This window comes from Macadamia integrifolia, chromosome 8, assembly GCF_013358625.1.
Source record: "Macadamia integrifolia cultivar HAES 741 chromosome 8, SCU_Mint_v3, whole genome shotgun sequence".
In the NCBI taxonomy this organism is placed as follows: Eukaryota; Viridiplantae; Streptophyta; class Magnoliopsida; order Proteales; family Proteaceae; genus Macadamia; species Macadamia integrifolia.
Genome location: NC_056564.1, coordinates 30,539,017 through 30,560,741, shown reverse-complemented (window position 1 = coordinate 30,560,741; position 21,725 = coordinate 30,539,017). Strand labels below are relative to the sequence as shown.

The following is a 21,725-nucleotide window of genomic DNA, read 5'->3' as shown; positions in this document are numbered from 1 at the left end:
TCTCTGCCATAGTAGCATGGGCTATAGCCCCTCCTCTGCAGCCACCACGTGTGCCAGTAGATCCACCACGTGTACTAGGACGGCCATAAAGGACCCATCACCTATCTCGAGTATTTCCAAGTTTCCCACAATGATCACACTGTCGTCTATCCATGTCATCTCCACGGGAGGTCCCTTGACCTCGGCCGCCTCCACGCCATTCTTTGTGAGAAGTGGAGGAAAGAGCAGAGCGCTTAAGTGAAGTTGTAGAATCCATGGCACCTCTCCTGGTTTCCTCACTCAGGAGGTAGCTACACACCTCATCAAGTGTTGGTAGGGGTGACCGGTGCAAAATCTGTACCCGAATATGCTCATATTCTGAATTCAACCCACCTAGAAGTATTAGAACACGCTATTTTTCAAGAGATCTATAGACCTTGGCTTCATCATCGGGGTTGGTCAAATAAAGATCTCGATAATGATCATACTCCTCCCAGAGTCCTATAACAGTGTTATAGTAGTCAAAAATGGACTTAGTCTCCTGCTTCATAGAAAGTGCCTGCTGAAGAAGCTGGTAGACCTTCACAGAGTCACCTACCCTGTCATAAGTCCTGGAGACTATCCCAAATATCCTTGGCAGTCTCCTTCCTTATAAATCTCCTACCTATCTCAGGTTTCATGGAGAAGAGTAGCCAAGTCATAACAGTAGAGTTTTCAGTCTCCCATTTCTGGTACCCCGGGTTTGCGGCAGCAGGAGCCTTGATAGCTCCAGTAATATATCCTAGCTTCCCTCTACTCCGCAGGGACAACTTCACAGAGTGTGACCAATCCAAGTAGTTGGTATTATCCAACTTCACAAGAGAAATCTGGGTGTTAGGATTGTCAAAGACAACTGAACTGGGGTTGGCACTACTTGACCCACCCGATGTAGCCTCAAGAGGTTCTGTGAGATCAGACATAATGTTAGGATACTCTTCAAACAACGCCAACGCCAATGGAGATCCAAACCAAGAGGGGATGCACAAGTCTCAAATATTGTCTTCTTAAAACCCAAAAAAAAAAAAATTCCCATCGACTAGTAAACCATGGAAATTTGATGGAGGAACACAAAAGGCCACTTACAACGATGGGGCTTCATCTACAAGTGCATACAATCATTATAGAAAATAACATATCCACCAAACGGAACCAAAAATTCACTACTAGCAGTTTTTTATCCAAAAAAGGCCAAACCAGAAAAAACGCTGATACCTGGCAGCAGGCAAAGAAATGAGTTATGCTCCCACAACACAACTATTCAGCAAATAAGGCTTGGAGGGGTTATACAAGACCTTTGGGCGATTCTGTCCAGCTAGACCACATCCTCAAACAATGTCGGAGGAGAGAGAAATGGGCATTTGAAGCTCTGGCTGGCGGTAAGGCTAGGGAGACTCCTTCTCCATGTGAGCTTCAATCAGTTCAAGTAGCCTTCAAATCTCTCTCCAAATGTCTTTGTATACTCCATTGGGTCACTTTGTATATTCTTCTTTACATAGTATAGCCTCTAATGGACCCCTTTTTTTCTAGGGTTCCAAGAGAGACTCAAAGAATGGAACTAGAAGACTTAGTCGACTCTCAAACCCTTGTACAATGCTCTGATACCAAGTTAGAAATAAGGAGATGAGGGAAGAAGAGAGAAGAGGGAAGGAAGATGAAGAAGAAACGATAGAAGAAGAAGGAGAGAATGGGAGCAAAACCGTAGGTGAGATTTCTTCTCACCTCACCTATATTAGATTCAAATAGAACTTTGGGGAATTACATATTCCTCCCAAAGGGAGGTGAAAGAGAAATAAAAGAAATAACATAAAAGGACAACTTAACATAAAGTACCCCTAATACATATATTCTAACAGGGTTATGGTTAGCAGCCATATTATTCGGGTGAAAGAGAAATAAAAGAAATAACATAAAAGGACAACTTAACATAAAGTACCCCTAATACATATATTCTAACAGGGTTATGGTTAGCGGCCATATAATTCGAGCAACACTTCCACAGATTTTTTTTTTTTTTTTGGAGGCAATTTTAACTTCCTGAGATGCTTCCAAATTGGTTGTTGTTGTTGTTAGTGTTAGTGTTATTGTTGCTTTCTTTTTTCTTTCTTGTTTTGTTTTTGTTTTTGGAAAGAAGTGATTGTTATTGGCATGTGGCTAGTTGATCATTTAAGTAGTTCAATCTGTATTGCAGACTGTGATGGAGAGTGGCATTGCTGATCAGATGCGTGTGACAGAGCTTATATTACAAGATGTAAGCTTCCTATAAACTTCGTCCCTTAGAAAAATTTTGAATATCTTATTAAAAGGATAAGTGCCTGAAACAATGTTACTCTTAGCCTTCGTATTTTGTGTTTTGATATATTCCGGAGTTTAAAATATCTTTTTGCTTTCTCAAGCATTGTATATGTGAAAACTTCCAGTACTGAGTAGAATTATGAAAATAATAACTGGTTGAGCAAGTTTCCATTTCCAAAGCTGCTTCCCAACACTTAGGTGAAAATTTAACGATTATCTATATTTTTAGAACAAAGATTCCAGGATGCTGATGGGATATGGCATGGTTGAAGTAAAGTTTTAAATAATTCAATTCGCGAAGAATTTCAGAAAAGAAGTCTTTAAATTCTGTTTTGCAAACATTTTTTGTTCTTTGAAATAAGGGCAAATTACAGCTGAGGTCCCAACGTTTCAGGAAACTTTGTTTGGGATGCCTAAAATTTGAAATGTCATGTGTGGGGTTCCTCATTAGCCAGTTCTGTTTATGACTGGAAATATCTCCAACTTTGCCCCTAGCCAGTTTTCTCACCCCCCACTCCGACCTCACCCCCGTCTGTGCCAACAAAGATGCTACATGAGAAACCAAACCACCAGGCCACGACTGCTTTGCCACCAACTTCTACAATACTACACTAAGCCATAGTCTGCCGACACTTTTAGTCTCCACCCGCCAATAGCCAGAAACTGTAAAACCCTCAGCCGAAGACTTGCGTGTGTAAGAAGAACCGAGACTATAGGCAGGTAGGTCTAGAGGTTTAAAGGCTTTGATATTGGTCTTGAAGCTTCCGAGCTCCACTGATGGCTGTTCCTCAGTAGTTGAAAGAGGAACCCCTATGAGAGCAGCACGAATAGCAGTACCCCTATCAGAACCGGCACCTAGTCTGTGATGCAGATTAATCACCAAAAAAGACTTGTTTTATTAGGAATAAGCCTAGGGTTGGGTTCCATACATGTTGGGTCTTTGATTCCATGTGTTTTGAGTGTAATAGACCACTTTTATGAGTCTAAAAGGGGGCTCTAAGATTGAGTACGAGATTATTAGTTAGTTTCCATTTTTATTAGTTTCCTTTTTAGTTGGGTTTGATTTGAGTTATATTTGTTTCCTTAGGAGTTAAGTTATTAATTGGGTCAAGTCATTAATAGTTAGTTTCCTTTTTCAAATAGTTTATAATTTCAGTTTTTAGTAACTATTGTATTAGGAGAATATGTGGTTTCCTTTTCGAGGAACCTTCTAATTTGTAATTTTCTCCTCCATCAACATTATAAATAAAGAAAAGGAGGCTCCTAAAGTGAAGAATGATTTTGATAAAAAAATTAATGGCTATTGCTGTTGTCTTCTTCATGAAGAGTTGTCTTGTGTTTGATCAAGGCTGATGGAATTGGTGTTTGATCCAATTGATTCTCTGTGGTGAAAAGCCCCAGAGGTCATCTTCTACTTTATTATCTTTTCTTTTACGATTTTCAAGCACTCCCAAGGTATTGAACTCCATCTCAGTTCATCCTAGATCTAATTATCCCTTTAGTTTGATCTCTTGTGCTGTGTTTGAGTTTAAAAATATATTACCGCAAGCGTATGGTATATTGTAGCCGACGGGTCGATCACAAGGAGATTAGTCACTCTATGTTACCTACTCTAAGTACGGCGAGAGTGAACAAAGGATGGTTGATTTTAGATTATGGTCCTAGAACATGCATATAAACGAAAGAAAATGACTTACACATTCAACATCTAAATTAAACAGTTATAACGCCGGATTACTTTAATTAGAGAAGTAAAATAAATGCTGAAAATAACAACTAAAAAAAAGAATCTGTAAATAATAAAGCTAAACTAACAAATAAAGAACTGAAATAGAAAGCAAGTAAGTAAAGAAAAATTCTCAATACATCGGCCAAATTTCCAGGAGAGGCACTACTGTAGGTATCACCTTCAATTATAGCACATATGTAAATAAGAGCACAAGGGAAAAAAAATATTACTCATGAATAAAATATCAATCTTTAATGAGTAGGCTTAATATCGGAGAGGTGATAGGGGACACATCATCGTCAATTTGAGCTCTTGCCAATTAAAGACCCTCAAACAATAGGCCAAACTTTCGAGGGAGGCATAGCCAAACACACCTCTTCAGTTTTAGCACTTATAAATTGAGGTCAAACACACACACACACACACTAAGTAGATAGTCATTCAAAATTTAATCTAGAAGAGGGAAAAAAAAAAGCATAAAATCCTAATTCCACTACTTATATTTAAAGAAAAATCTTAATTCTACTAATAAACTTTGTCATACCTTGATTATGTGTAAGCTGAATTAAAACTTGATTGATTGGAGTGATGGTATTGGAACAAAATTATTGATGAAGAACTTGCTCTCTTGAACTTGAAAACTCTTGATTCTTATCACTTGAACCAATTCTTTCCTCGAACTAGAAAATTTGAAAGCTAGAACTATGGATTGCACTAATTAAATTAACTAAACTATAAACTAAATCAACAAAGTAAACTAATAATTAAAAACTAAATTGCATCATCATTAATCACTTGAATAAAAGCTTGAAGAAACATAAGGAGAGAGGGAAGAGAACTAAGCATAAATTAGGGAATAATCCTCCTAGGAGGGGGGGGGGGAAGGGGCTTTTATAGGGCTTTGGTCTTGCCTCCTTCCTTCTACAAGTCGTCTTTAAGAAAAGAAGGAAAATAAAATAAAATTCAATTTTGGTAAAAATCCTCATTCTCTGAGATATTGTGTGAGAAAAGAGAGAATCTGTTTCCAGAATTAACAAATTCTATTTCTTCCCTACAATATTAACCAATATCTTGCAATATTGACTAAATCAGAAAGGAATCTCTGCATAGCATCTTCAAGATCTAGTGAGGTGGCAAGGAGAGAGAATAATCTTCAGGATTTTGTAGGAGAGAGGATGTGGTACCAATGAGTGGGTTCCACCTCCTACTGACTTTGGTTCAATGTATGGGTTGTCTTTGGACAAGTTAGTTCAAGCTTGGACCGGTTCTTGGTTCACTTTAAGCACTCTTGTAGACTTGGAAACTGCAAAAAAAAAACAAGAAAAACAGAAGTAGTACTATCCAAAATGGGGAAAAATGTACACTTATATCCCTAAGATTTCACACATTATTGTGCTCATCATGCTACTGTCCTACTTTGTTGGGGTTGTTCTTTGATTAAAAGTTCCTGCAATTGAGACTTGGTTAGTCCACCTATCCTAGTTTACATTAGTCTGCCATTGTCTCTACCCTCTTGCTCTCACTCACTGTCTAACTGGCTTACTTACTCCTTACAATTGAACAAAATAGATGTCGTGTAACTCACAAGCAATCGGCCCCCGACACTGATCTTTTTTTTTTTTTTTTTTCAAGAGAGAGAGAGAGAGAGAGAGAGAGAGAGAGCTGGGGAAGGGAATGTGCGGGCGGGGAGAAGTTTGTGAATTGTGGTGGATGGAGGAGACAGAGGGGGAGTGGGTGTGTGAGGTTGTGGGGAGAAAAGGGGGGGGCTACGGTAGTTGCGGTGGAAGTAGGGGGGGACAGAGAGAGACCCGGGGTGTGGAGGTTGGGGGTGGGGGTGTAGCTGGCTATGGGCAAAGTTATAAATATCACCAGTCTAAAACAGAATTGGGTGATAAGGAACCCAAAATATAATATATATATCGAACATAGTTTTCTGAAACAGTGGGTACCTCAGCTGTAATTTACCTTGAAATTATAAAGAAAATTATTCAGATGAAAATTGGAGCTTCAGGGATCTTCATTTGTGCAATTGTTCCTTTTTCTTTCGTTTTTAAAAGCATAAGTTAGTACTAATTTCAATTGTGATGCTAAAGTTCATAATTTTGATGGAATTCTGTCAGCTGCATAATTTAATCTAGTACCTTTTTTGAATTATTTTATTGGTAAATATATTGGCTGTGCAGTGACAGTTAATTATATATTTATATGTCACCTCATAAGTCTTTAGTAACTTCCCTCCACTGTTGGAGATGAAGTTCTGGTGCATTCTATTTTGCTAAGCTTCTGCTATTAGATTTAGGTTTTTCTATTTTTCCAGTTCTTGATCTCACTTTTTTTTTCCCCCAAGGGTTTATGAGATTAGAGTATTTCTCAACGAAATTTTTGTTCTTCATGCAGCATGATTTCTTCAGCAAGCTGATGGACCTGTTTAAAATATGTGAAGACTTGGAAAACATTGAGGGTCTTCACCTGATATTCAAGATAGTCAAAGGGATCAGTCAGTGCTTGTATTTATTTATTTATTTGGTATTTTTATGTTCTCATTTATGTTGTCCCCCCGTACCCTTATCCTAGTGCTAACTGGCTTCTTATGATTTTTGTCCACAGTTTTACTCAATAATCCTCAGATCTTTGAGAAAATTTTTGGAGATGAGCTCGTCATGGATATTATAGGGACACTGGAATGTATGTTCTTTTTCTCTTGTCAGTCTCAATTCTTTCTTAGTCTTTTGTATATATTAGTAAAAAGGAATAAAGTATCCATGTCTTGCTCGACATAGTACTGGAATATGAATGGGAGATGTCGGGATTGGGTATTTTCTTATTGTCACACTACAGTTTGAGGTTCTAGTTAGTGCCATTTCTCCTGGAATGGCTTGTCGCTAAAAATATAGTGGACTCAATTTATAGGCTTGTTGAGTTTTGACAAGAACTGTCTGTGTTTGCGGGGTAATTGTTTCCTTCCATCACTGAGGCCTTCATTGTCGACTCATAAGAATTGAATGGAACTTGCACCTTTTTCACTATCTGTGATTTCTACTGTGTAACAGTTTGTTAATCACTTAATACCCAAGCATATGAAGTGAGCACAATATGTTACTAGCCCCAGTAAGTCAAGGTTTGAGGTCTTGGTTTTGCCCAGGCTCAAAACTGAGATGTGGTGAGATCTCGGCAAAACATGGTAACTTTTGACAGGAAAACTCGGGATGGGTTTCAGTGGCCATATGGCCAAGTTAGGTCCTGAAACTTGTCATCCAACTTATTTTAGGCCTTCTAAACATAGTGGAAATGTTATATTTAAAAAATCAAACAAAAAATGGTACTTTGATCTCAGACCTTAGGTTGGTAGTGTACGTTGTATAGAATCTCTACCCTCGGCTATTCTACACAATCTTTAGTACTACTAGAACACATAATTCAAGTAAAATAACTCAAATAAGCATTAGATATTAAAAGACATCAAATTATAAACAATTTAATAAATTAGGCATCATACATTGTTAAATCACATATATTAGATTTACCAAGAGACATATATTGGAGTAAACAATTGTACAATACAAGTGGATGACTCACATTATGCCCATCCTAGAGTCCTAGATTCCTAGTATTGAAACAATTGGCGGGCCGGTTCATAACCGCTATATTTTTGCTGATGGTGAATAAAGTTTTTCTCCGATTGAATCACAAAAGCTAGGTAAGATTTTATTGTTGTTGAGCAACAAATCCTCTTGTTCCAAATTTTTTTGGGTAATATGTCGCCAAAAAAGGGTGCAAATAGGGGATGTGGTTAGTTTCTTCACAACCAGGCCAAAACTAGTTGACATAACCGAGGTACCGAAATCTTGGTCGAGAATACTTGAGATATTGTATTATTTGCATCTCGCTTGTCGTTTCGTCGCACGATCTAAAATATCGGCGAGATGTTGTACTATATAGTTAATAGGGGTGTTATTCAGATGTACATATACAACTTGTATAATGGATAGTTGGATACTCTTTGCCTTTTGACCGATAAAATCCTGCTGATTAATTTAAAAAAAAAAAAAAAAAAGATTTTGAAATTCTGTCATTTTTCTGAGTAGAAACATTGGCAACTCAATTCCCCTTCTTTTTTGGGTTACCCTCTTTTCCTTTTGTTTTTTCCTGGACCGACAATTCAAATAATGAGCCAATATTTCCCGATGATGCTGTCCTGCAGATGATCCTGAAATTCGACATGTCCAACATCATCGTGCCTTCCTTAAGGAGCATGTGGTTTTTAAGGAGGTAATATGTTGCTAACCTATTCTCGCTTTATTGTTTGTCAGTTTTGTTTGTGGGGTGGGGATTTTCAATCTTCATTGTCATTGTGGGGCAGTCTGCTCATCTCTTTTAATATTGACCAATTATGTGTTATTTTATTTTCTCTTTCTGCAGGCAGTCCCTATTAAAGATCCAATGGTCTTATCAAAGATACATCAGACATACAGAATTGGTTATATAAAGGTTTTATGATGCTACTATTTTGACACTGAGTTATTGGGTTAATTTTCTCTATTTGCATGTGTTTGTCGCCCTCTCTGTGGATTTTGAGCTAGTTCTGTCCTGGTCGGGTCCTGTTTTGTCACCCTTTCAGGATGCCATCTTTCCAAGGGTGTTGGATGAGGCAACAGTTGCAAATCTCAATTCCATCATCCATGCAAATAATGCTGTAGTAAGATTTAGTATTTTGTTTGTTTCAAATTATGATCTTTGCTATTTGGATTTTCAAAATCTAGTTTTTTTGCTTTAGTAATTTTTTCTTTTTTTTTCTGATGATTCTAATTTATTACTTTATTGTAGGTAGTTTCGTTGTTGAAGGATGACAATACATTTATTCAAGAATTGTTTGCAAAGATGAAATCACCCTCCACCTCGGTGGAGTCGAAGAAGAATTTGGTAATATTATGGTGCATCCTTTTGTTGGTCTAAGGCATGTTTACCTTGTTAGTGCAAGTTTTGCTCTATATAAACTCAAGTCAGCTAATCCTTATCCCATCTAAATGGGGTTAGCTATATGAATCCTGTTTTTCCATCAACTCTATTCAAGGCGATACGATTGACTTCTTATTTAATTTTCATCCATACATATCTTTTGTTATCTCTTCTCCCATAGTCACTTATGCTTGCCCCTACCTCATGTAAGAGATGCAGTTAAATCACTTAAATGAGATTATTTTATTAGAAATGAGCTTTGGGATGGTTTAAATATGTGTTGGACCTTTAGTTCCATGAGTTTTCTTTGTAATGAGTGACTTTAATGATCCTTTAATATAGGTATAGGCTAGGCATATGGGATTAGTTAAGTTAATGTCTTTATTTCTTTATTTTACTTGCTTTTAAGAGTTTTAATTAGGCAGGATCACTGTTAGTTAAAACGCGTTTAAAATGCGGTTGCGTTTTTTTGCCGTTTAAAACGTGTTTTCCCGTATGCTATTATACAATACGGAAAAAAAAGGGAAACAGCAAAAGAATCCGTTTTAAACGCGTTTTAAACGGCCGTTTTAATCGCGTATCTGTTTTTTAAGGGTAAAATAAGAATTTTATTTAAAAAATTAATTAATTAATTAAAAAAAAATTCTATTCGTAAAAGTGAAGAGTGAAGACAATATGGTACTTGGTTTTTGGTTTTTAACTTCCATACTATCTATAGAAAAAAAATCTCATCTTCTTATAGCCCATTGAGTAAGGAGAAGCTAAAGCTAGCAATATCTCATTTTCTTGTAGCCCATTGGGCTATTTTATCTTGGGACTCCCAGAGCTTTTGGAACATTAAATGCATGTATACATGTAATAATCTCTCAAATTGCATGAGTATACTACCGTTTTTTTGGTTTTGTTTTTCTGAAAACTACACGTCTAATACTTGTACCGTTCGTTTTCGTCCGTTTGCCGTTCCCTTTTTTTGACCATGCTGTTCATCTTTTTTATCTGTTTAAAGCCAGTACCATACGTTTCTACTTTTTTTCCGTTCCCGTTTTAACTAACAGTGGGCAGGATTAGGAGTCTATAAGTCCAGTCCTGTTTTGAGTCATTTTTGTTTGTTATTTCAGTTTCCTAGTTGGTTTAAGTTACCTTATTTCATAAGGATTGGGTTATGCTTTTTCTGTTTTAGTGTTTGAGTGTAATTTTCAGTTTTCTGTATAATTTTGTAAGCGGGCCTAGAATTGTACAAGAATTTGATAAACAAAGTTGCTGTTTTTGCTGCTCTCTTTTCTATTGAGGATCCCTTGTATTTGATCAAGGAACCCCTTGTGTGCGATCAAGGTAGGTTGGTGTTTGATCCAATCGAACGACCTTATGGTGTGAAGCCCGGGTGTTTGATTTCTTTTTATTCCAATTTTCTATTGTCATTAATCTATTAATAACTAAGTATCCTTCAAGAAAACTTTTCTTGCAACTTGAACTTGTGCTCCTAGAAGTTCATATGTAAGGCTTTTTTTGAGATTAAGCAAACCAGCCATTGTGCCATCTTAAGATTTGTATCACATGTTAAAAAACACCCTAATCAAGAACTTGATTTAAATTTGTGTAGGTTATTTCTGTTCGATTTTAAGATATTTCTGTTTTTCCCATTTTACCCTTTGGCTCTTGATTGCTACTGTTTTCCAAACCGAACTACTGTTTCCATACCCAAATTGAATCTGGTTTCTTACATTCTATTTGATTTTAATATCTGAGTCTATTACAGAATTGAGTGCCTGTCTTTGACCTAATCTCTGTTCTACCAAAAGTACCTCGTGCTTCGCTAGAGAAGCTGTTTCCATGTTAATCTGCAACCAACAGGTTGCAATAGCACAACTTAACTATTGTGCCAAGGCTCTCCATATTTATATAGATAGATAGATAGATAGATTACTTAATCATTCCAACTTGTTAATCCCTTTTTATTGGCACAAAAGAAATCCCTTTTATTGAGGTTTTGTTTTTTTTGGACCCATCATTTATGTGATAATGAGATACTCCCCCCTCCGTTTCGAATTAACTATTTATTCGACACTAACTTGTAACTTGTGTGGGAACATCAACAACAATTCAGTCTTTTCCCAACTAAATTGAAATTGGGTCTGCTACATGGATCCGTGAGAGGGTAAAACAAAAATAAAAAAGAAATAAATAAAGCAACATCTCAGGAATATCCCACCTAAATGGGGTCGGCTACATAGATCTTTGCCTCCAAATACTGTAGTCGACTTAGACTCTGCATGTCTTTTCTTATTACTACTACGATCATCTTAAGCTTACCCCTAGCTCTTTTAGCTCATTACATCTGAATGTGATCACTCCTTACTGGGTCATCCCAAGGCTTCCATTGAACATGGCCATACCACTTTAAATGACTTTCTTGAAGCTTTCCTTGAATTGAGGCAACTCCCAAATCGGCTCTAATCTGGTCATGTTCTTACTCTATTTCTCATAGTTTTGTTGCATATCCATCTCAACAGCTTCATCTCTGCTCCACTCAGCTTATATGTATTATGATTTTTGACTACCCAACATTTCACCCCATACATCATAGCCGATCTTACTATATAGCCCTTATAATTTTCCTTTAAACATTAGAGGAATACATCGGTCACACAACAATCCAGATGCACCTCACTACTTCATCCATCCTACTTTGATTTTCTGAGAAACATCTTTCTCTATATCACTTTCCTTTTTTATGGTTGACCTTATATATATATATATATATATAAAATAGTTACTATGTGTTCTCTCTATGTCCTAAAGTTTCACCACTTTGTTATTCGTCTTAGTGCGACTAATGTTACACACTATATACTCTGTCTTCGTTGTATTTATCTTAAGACCTCTTGATTCCAAGGTAGATCTCCATAACTCCAACTTATTGTCAATCACTGCTACTGTCTCATCCACCAGAACAGTTTTGGTAAAAGAGCATACACCATAAAACCTCTTCTTAAATGTTTTTTGTTAAATCATCTATGATAAGCGCAGACAGATAAGGGCTAAAAGCTGATCCTTGATACAACTCAAGTGTAATTGGGAATTTGCTATCTTGACCGTCCATGGTTCTCACTCTAGTCACCATTACCTTATACATGTCTTAAATTATATCCACATATTTACTTGAGAGTTGATACCCTTCTCTTCTCTAATACATGCCAAATGAATTCTTTGGAGAATTTGTCATAGGCTTTTTATAGGTCAATAAAGACTATTTGGAGATCCTTTTTACAGACTGTAGATCTTTCTATGAGCCTCCTGAGTGGGTAAATAGCTTCTACCGTGGATCTTCCTGGCATAAAACCAAATTGGTTCTCCGAGATAATAGTTTTTTTTTTCACTTAGGTGGCCTTCAATAACCTTCTCCCGTAATTTCATGGTACGACTCATTAGTTTTATGTCTTTATAGGTATTACTAGTTTAGAACTCTGGATATCACCTTTTTTTTTTTTTTGGTAGATTGGAACTACAATGCTTGTCCTCAATTCATTTGGCATTTTCTGTATGCCCATAATCTTGTTAAACAACTTGGTTAGACAATATTCCCCGCATGGTCCCAAGCTCTTCCACACTTCAATTGGGACTTCATTTGGACCTGGTTCCTTATCTACTTTCATTTTTCTTAAGTTTAAATTGGGACATTCCAAACTTTTGTACATATCTATGATGCGTGATGCCTGGTGGATAATGCAATCTTCTGGGCCAATCTTACTTGAACTATCTCCATTTAGTAACTCACAATAATACTCATCCCATCTCTTCATAATGTCATCTTTTACTAGCACTCCACCATCATCACTTTTAATACATGATTTCTAAATAATTTGGTACTCTTTCTCTTGTGATTATCAATTTGAGCTGGCGAGATAGTTGAACTAGTCAAAATGTTGCTTAAACCCTACAGCCTATACTACATTTATTTGCACAGTTAATCAAAAGGAAGATTGAAATGACCAGAAAATAAAGGAATTGGTCTTCTCACTCCCTAGCTTGCACGGGGCATGAGAAACTTAATATGAACTACAATTCCATTATTATATTGTTGCCCTTTTACTTGATAAGGTTGGGAGGATGTTCTGATTCTTAATGGGTCTCTTGGATATATTGGAATATCTTCTTCCTGTTAACAAGGCATCTCAAGGTATGCAGAGAGGGGTAAAAGATCGTGGATTCTGATCCCTGGGGCTACAGTCTGGGTGTGTAGGGAGCAATAGAAACAGAGTATTTGTTAGTTATGATGTCCCATCTTTTATGGTCATTAGAAGGGTTAAGAGAAATTATTCATTGGGCTTCTTCCTGTTCTGAATTCAAAGGTGTTGGCATCTCTTATATTGGGGATCAGCGGAATTTATTTTTTATATGGCGATGATCATGTGATACGTTTTTTGTATAGGAGGATTTTGGCGTCCCTCATCTAACTATCGTGCAAGTTTCTTTTTAGCACTCAATTTCTCTGTCATTTGAATTTTGATTTTTAGTAATAAGTTTAGTAATTTGATACTTAAAGAGAACATAAGAACAGCAACAACCTCAGCCCTATCCCAACTTAATTGGGTCTGCTACATGGATTCAAACAAAAAAAATTAGGGAAAACTGAGGTCTAAACAAAAAAAGGGGATGACGAGATGAGAAAAGAGAGATCTGAAATGAGATGATAAATGAAAAAAGACATAAAAGATAGAAGTAAGGGGCAAGATGCACAGCTCAGCAAGGTAGGAGAATCTTAGCTAAATGGGGTTGGCTACATGGATCCTTGCTCTCTAATAGGCTCTATCCGAGGTCATACTTGGTACAAGACCCAAACTATGCATGTCATTTCACAACTTCTCCTATGGTCATTTTCGGCCTGTGCCCATCTCTTTTAGCTCCTTAAATCGGAATCATATCACTCCTTAGCGAGGTTCGAGATCTCGTTTCATTTCGGTATTTCGGTGGGTTCATGACCACCGAAATTTCGGCCGAAACTATGTTTTTTTTTTTTTTTTTTTTCGGTTGGCTGTTTTGGTGGTCAAACGGTGGTATTTTGACCTGAAACTTGGGGGATAGCCTATTTTAAGGTTAACAAACATGCTAAGAACATAAAAATGCAAAAATATTAGAACATGATATTGTTTTAGAGTTGTACTTTTGTTTGGCATCAACTGTCGAACTGTTCTAGATATTGTACCTACTTCATTGCTAGAACAAGATGTAATATGATAGTAAAACAAATAAATAATGCATTTAAGCCATGATCAAACATACATCAATATTAATTAGCTAATGTTTAGAGTATTAGAGTAGTATACTATGCGACTCCCTAATCCACAAGTCCCAACTAAAGTCAAACACTGAGCATGTAATTTACACAGCAGTACAAGTGTACAACAGTAATCATAATGACCATGTAGTATCTACTATCTACTGGAAAGAACTATGATGTCCTGGCTGGATTCCACGCTCAGTACGAAAGAAATGACGTGCATTTTCCTCTGACTGAGCCACCAATGCATGCCACGTCATAGTCTGAGAGAATAATCGAACGTAGTCCTTCACAGTTGCCAAAAATATTGAGTCATCTACATACTGAAGGTAACCTATCCGAGGGTACGTATCACCACCATAGTATGAAGAAGAACCCGCCATTGAGTTATTGTCAGCTGATGGAACCGGGAACTTGTACGGGTTGGCTAGGTATGAGAATAAAGTGTCGACAAAGCCACTACCATGTGACTGTGTCTGGGAGCCATAGTCAGTACTACTACTAGGAATGGTTGAACTAGATGTAGGCCCCATCCCAGTGACTTGACCATAAGGTCCATGATAGTGTGACCAGGTGCTCCCTCCAGTAAATGATGGGACATGCCTAGGGGTGTCAATACATAAACCAGACCGGTTAAACCGGCCCGGACCAAACCGATTAAGCCCGGACCCAACCGAATCTTTGCCTTATTGGGCCGATTTCGGTTTGTAAGTTAAATCCAATCTGCTTTCGGTTTCGGTTCGGTTCGTTTCGGGTAGACCATTGGGGCATCGGTAAAGCCGGCAATGTGAGCCGAAACCCCAAACCGACCCAAACCGCACCGACATAAACCGAACCTAAAACTAACTCACCACTCATGCTACTAACCGACTAAGACATTAACCCAACTACTAATTGGCCAAGAGGCCCATGACCCAACATCCCAACTCCCAACGGACCCAACCTATTGATTCACTTTGTTTTGAGTGTTTCTTTCCATAATCCCTAATTTTTCTAACCCTAAGCCGCGAAGATGAAACTTGAAACTTGAAGGTGAAGCGTTGGTCAGAAGTGCTTCTCTTCCTCGGCGGTTCTTCATAAGCTCTCTTAGGAAGGTTCGGAAGTACGCTAGCTTTGAGGCTTCGAGAGTTCGAGGTACAACTCTTTCCTTTTCCTTATTTGCAGATGAAATCCCTCACTCTCAAACAAGCACTACTATTCTGATTTTCAACATCTATAACAGTCATAAGGCCGTCAATCGACTGAATCATCTTCCCTTGCTCTCTGTGTTATTGTTAATCGACTGAATCATCTCTCTTGCTTCTCAGTGTTCTTGTTCTAATTTGAAAATTTTTAGTTTCAATTCTCTTGGTGATTATGATTGGTTTTTCTTTACAATCTATTATGTCGGTTTAAACGGTTTCCTAACGGCTCCATACTAGTTTTAAAAACCAATCCAAACCAGTATGGACCGGGTATTCCAAACCGGTATCAACCCAAACCCGAACCCATATCACATTGGAACCGGAACTGAACCGAAACCGATGAATCCTTAATGGGTCAGTTTCGGTTAGTGCAAAACTCACCGAAACTGGTGGAACCTGACCGAAACCGCCCCAAACCGGACCGTTGACACCCCTAGACATGCCATTGCCCACTCCCTCTACTCTCGTTGTCCGAATGACTATCCCCTCCTCTCAAACTCATTCCACCAATAGATGTATATAGACTATCAATGTCCATACAATCTCGTTGCCCTTCACCGAATCGGCGAAGAGGCCCTCTACTATAACCTGAACTCCTCCCTCCACCTGATGGGCGTGCACCATGATTAGAATCTTGTGTGGTATACTCAAACTGACTCTTCCTAGTGAATCGAACTGACTCCAGCTGTGGATCGGCATGCTCATACTGCTCTCGAACTCCTTCAAATCTTTCACCACCACCTCCCCCATCACTACCATCACCATCACCATCACCATCACCATCATCATCATCATCATCATCATCACCATCACCGTCGCCACCATCATCACCCTCTTCATCACCTCCATCTCCATCTCCATCACCATCACCATCACCATCACCATGTGTCTGAGTCTGGGTGTGGGTACGACCACCCGATGAAATGGACCAATCATCATCATCATCATCATCATCATCATCCCTACCAGGTGCAGGCTCGAATGGTCTAGGGGTCTGTGAATGTATCCTTCCATCTTTAGCCATATAATCATCAACATTGACCGCCATCTCTTGCCCTAGATATGGCTCCAGCCTACCTCTCGGCTGATCCATCAACGGCTCGCCTCTATCCCTCACCCAGTCCACTAGAGGATCCTCATCATCTGAGTCGATCTGAAATATATCAGCCAACTCGATCTGGCCCCTATAATTATCCTGACTCATGCGTATGTGTTGCATCCTCAGTCTTATATTATAATGCACATACACCAAGTCATTCAAATATTGTGAACCTAATCGATTCCGCCTCTTCGAATGGATGAGTGAAAATGTGCTCCAATTTCTCTCACAACCAGATGCAGAACATGTCTAGGAGAGTACTTTGATGGCAATATTCCTCAATTCTGGAGACGAACCCCCATACAACACCCACCATTCAGTTGCATTATAAGTTATAAGTGTACAATATTATTTATGTTCCAAAACACTTAACACTTATATAAGTAACATACTAAAATTTGGATTTCATACCAGGATCAGTATTCGTACGACCAGTATATGCGGCGGGAGCCCTGAAGCTGCCTAATGCATCCCTAAATTCTTTCGTCTATATCAAATTTACAAATAGGACCTTAGTTATCAACCATTGTACTAAAATTTAGATCCTATAGTATAATAGTAATAGTAGTACAAATATAACCTCAGTATTGGCTTTGGCTTGTAGATCGGGGTTTGATTGTAACTTGGCAACCATCTGCTTCACTGCTTCTAGAAGATCTGGATCCAATGCAAGTCTCTTGCTGTACTGATACCTAGGTTTTAAATAGTATGCTGAAATGTGACAAAACATATTATTGTCAATGTGAACACTAATGCATTTTTATATCACTGAAAAGAATGTATTCAGCTTTGCTTACTAGCCTAATGCAACGGATGCAAAAGTTGGCAATCCAGCGGTCTTCTATTATTTCCACAAACTTCCTATTTCCACATGTGTTGGCAGCATAGACATTTTCCTTCATCATTGCAATAACAACCCACAGGCTTGGCAAGGTGGGTTTGAAAGCAGAATCCACCAACTTCAACACTCCAACAATTGGTGCTAAGATTTTAACCACTTTACCCAATTGTGTCCAAAACTCCTCTGATGAAATGGTTGCCTGTGTCTCCCTACCACCAGTTGATCCTGCTCCCCCAACCAAACCACTCCTTAGATGCGAACATGGATCGAAGACCAACTTTCTTGGATTCAAAACTCTGGAGTGCAATATAGTTGGTAGCAAATCTTGTGAGACCAGGCCTGACCAAGTCACCCTCGCACTTCTCCCTTAATAGGTTCAATGAAAACCCATGATTATAGATAATGTGCTCACTTGCCTAGCCCTTTCAACCACAGTCTGCACAATTTTAAGTTTCCCCATGTCTTTCAACATTAGGTCAATGCAGTGTGCTGCACAAGGAGTCTAAAAGAGCTGGAATCTAGGGTTGTTCATCATTTTAATTCCGGCCTTCTTGTAGTTACTTCCATTGTCAATCACAATCTGAACAACATTTTGTATCCCAACTTCTTCCACAACATCCTTCAAAAGCTTGTAAATATATTTTGCATTTTTTCTTTCCTTGGATGCATCAATAGACTTCAAGAAAATGGTTCTACCATCATAATAAACCATAAAATTGATGATGGAGTTTCTCGTGGGCCATGTCCAACCATCACACATTATGGTTACCCCATAGCTCTTCCACATAACTCTTAACTCATCAATATATGCTTTTAAGTCAGCCTTCTCCTTAGGCAAATATACATTCATCACCTCATATGCAATCGGCCCCCCTTTATCCCTGGATCAGCCTCAGCCACAGCGACAGCCACAACCACAACATCTAGCATCGACTAGTAATAGAGACCTATGGTGGCGTTTGCTGGGATGCTATGAAATAACATCCACTTAGACACTGCCTCCCCAACATAAGCATTCATGTCTCCCCACATCCCCTTTATCTTACGCTGCTTACTACCCTTTTTCCTGTGCGCACGGGGATCCTGTTGTAGAACGTGGTTCACACGTGGTGGAACCACTGGAGGTGGGGCTGCCCTAGTACTCTGTAATCTCCCAAAGGGCAAAGAGATCTATGAAGATCCACTACCTCTTGCTCTAGATGGACCAGCCAGTCCATGTCTACGCCTTTCCATATCCTCATGAAGACTCTGTCGGCTTAATGCTTGCACCTGCCGCCAATCTTTAGCCTCTTGCTCAGTTTTTATGTCATCAGGCACATACACCAGGTCATCATCACTATCATCATTATATTGATGCACGGGAGCATGTAGTGCCTCCTCAAACTCTATCCTCGTCTTCTCCTTTGCCGCTTTTTTCTTATTCCCCCCCTTCATGTCTTCAGCTATGGCCTTGGCAATATGATTAAGCACTTCTCTACATCTAGCCACATCTGAGGAATTTCCAACCAGATGTTGCTTAAGTCTTGTGGCCCCACCACCCATAAACCTCTTATGACAGTAGTTTTTTGTATGCCTCTTATCGCCATCAATCAACTCTCCGTGTGTCCATGCAATCTCTCCACTAGCACGACTACTATCATGTCTCCAACGTCCTCTCCCTCCTCCCGCCTTCCTCATCGCCTCCTCTAGCCATTTTATGTCACCCTGATGCTAATGCATAGAAAAAAGAATGTCATTATTAACTTACAAGTATATGGTAGCTACTTACATTTTGTTCATACATAAAATTATTTTTTAATCAATTTTAGAAAATATTTTAATGACATAATTCTACAAAATCAAAGAGATGTTATAACATAACAAACATATAGTATGCTCCAAAAGAATCTAATATTAATCTCTTATTTTTCTTTTATTTTTAAAATCAAAACAAAAATTTTCCTATTTTTAAAATTATTTTTATTATTAATTTTTTTTGAAAATTAAAATAAATAAATACCAGCTCTAAAAAAATTTCACTTCGATGGATTCGTAGAACAGCCATTGGTGACTAACGTATATATAGTTGACAACCATCAAAGCAATATTTAGCATAAAAAGTAACAATTTATGTTAATGGAAAATGAATTTTTAAGCAAAATATATATATATATATATATATATATATTTATGTACCAAAAAAAAATTTCGACTCCGTGAGGTCATAGATTGGCCTCTAATGTCTAACATATAAAAAATTTACTAGCATCCAACAAGTATTTATGTATTATTTCAAATAAAAATGGTTTCAGAGAAAGAACTTTACCTTCCTTAGGCTTTGAATGTATAGATCTTCTTATAGGAGTTCAATGGAAGTCAAAAAGTGATGATGTGGCTAATTAGTGGATGGAAGGAGAGTTTTCCCTTTAAAATAGCCTCCTTGAACCGAAATCACTGGGATAGCCAAATTTTGATTGTCTCGACGAAATGGTGTTTTTATAACACATGGATTGTACCCTTTCGGTGAAATTTCGGTCGAAATACCGAAATTTTGCATACACCTTATTTTGTATGTAATTTCGTTTTGGTAAAAAAAAAAAAAAATCGAAATTCCAAAATTTTGCCGAGATTTCGAACCATGCTCCTTAGTGGGGGGTGAGGCCTCCTTAGGCTTTTGTTGAACATGATCATACCACCTCAAACAACTTTTTTGGAGCTTGTCATTGATCGGGGCAACTTCCAAATCAGCTCTAATACGTTCATAGATTACTTCATCCTTTCTAGTTATCCCGCGTATCCATCTCAACATCCTCATTTCTGCTACACATTGGCTTAGCAATATGACACTTCTTAACTGCCTAACATTCTGCCCCATACATCATAGGCGGTAGTACAATAGTCCTATAGAACTTTCCTTTAGGCTTTAACGGGATACGTCGGTCACACAGTATTCCGGTTGCACTTCTCCACTTCATGCATCTCACTTTAATTCTCTGTGAAATATCATCTTATGTCACTTTCATTATTAATAATTGACCCTAGATATCTATGAGTCACTGTGCAATATCTCTCTTTCCTCAATTTTCACCATGTGTGAGATTAAAATTACACATCAGATACTCCGTTTTTGTTCTACTAATCTTAAAGTGTCTTGTTTTCAAGGTTGATCTCCATAGTATTATTAGTGAGAAGAACAATATTTCTTATTCGGCTTTAAATCTTTGTTTCCTATCGTATATAACATTGCTTATGCCGATGATGGTGGGAACCAGACAAAAGGGCCTTTTCCTAACATTGTGTTTCGGAAGTTCAAAGTTCCACTGAAGTAGGGAATTGGGTTGGGTAGTCTTGCATGAAATTTTCTTACTTGTGAGTTGTGACTTGTATAATTGTATCAGAAGAGGAGGCCTGGTGCCACCTTCTCCCACAAACGTCTGCAAGGAGGATGGTGAATGTGTGGACCACCCTTTTCTTCATTGATTCTTGCCAAGGATGTCTGATCTTACTTTCTGAGGCTCTTTCACATTGATTGTGTATGCGCTAAGGATGCGGAGGAGTTTGTGTGGACTTGGTCTTAGGGCCCTAAGGCCCTTTTAGGTGTAGGGGGAAGTTTCTCTAGGGAGGTGTATAGCCAGCAACTTTCTGGTGTTTATGGGAGGAGAGAAATGAAACACTATTTTGAGACTGGTTGATGGAATTTTAAGTGGTGATTAATAGAATTGTTATTAAGCTAAGGTCTCCTAGTGGGTTGATGTAGAACAGTGATTCTGAAATGTTTTAAAATGACATTATTTCAGGAGTGGGAACCTTTGATCTACTTGAGAATGAGGATGAACAGAGTCATGCTTGTATGCCATCCTCCTGCTAAAGGAGAAGTCAGGATGAACTTCGATGGAAGTTCTCTTGGAAACTGTTAGAATTCCAGAATCTTGCAATCAAACCAAGAAAAGAAGAGAAGAAGAAAAGAAGAAGACAAGAGAGGGAAGAGACGAGAGCACAATTCAGTCCCAATGGGGGAACTAACCTATCTGAGTCTACTGCAGGTTAGACCTTTGATATACATATATATATATTACAAAAATAAGACAGGTACAAAACTACCCCTGTAACCTGCGATAGTTAAACCTAATACAAAATAGTAACCGATGAGGCCAAAATACCCTTATGCCTAAAACTTAACACTCCCCCTCAAGCTGGAGCATATATATCACCCATGCTCAGCTTGGTACAACCACTGCAGAAACTAGGGGCAAAGACTTAGTAAACATGTCTGACTAATTTGAGGAATGAACAAACAGAGTCTCGACTAACTTCTTCAGTACAACATCACGAACAAAGTAGCAATCCAC

General features: G+C 38.2%; 1 protein-coding gene across 1 annotated transcript in view; it reads left to right on the top strand.

Annotated features, from left to right (window-relative positions):
* Positions 1-21,725, top strand: part of LOC122087275 (serine/threonine-protein phosphatase 4 regulatory subunit 3-like) — a 77,068-nt gene that overhangs the window by 25,120 nt on the left and 30,223 nt on the right. Inside the window, exons 8-14 of the mRNA XM_042656354.1 lie at positions 2,207-2,266; positions 6,437-6,536; positions 6,647-6,724; positions 8,241-8,308; positions 8,459-8,527; positions 8,658-8,735; positions 8,864-8,959. Of these exons, the coding sequence (XP_042512288.1) occupies positions 2,207-2,266; positions 6,437-6,536; positions 6,647-6,724; positions 8,241-8,308; positions 8,459-8,527; positions 8,658-8,735; positions 8,864-8,959 (549 nt within the window). The remainder of the gene's footprint in view (positions 1-2,206; positions 2,267-6,436; positions 6,537-6,646; positions 6,725-8,240; positions 8,309-8,458; positions 8,528-8,657; positions 8,736-8,863; positions 8,960-21,725) is intronic.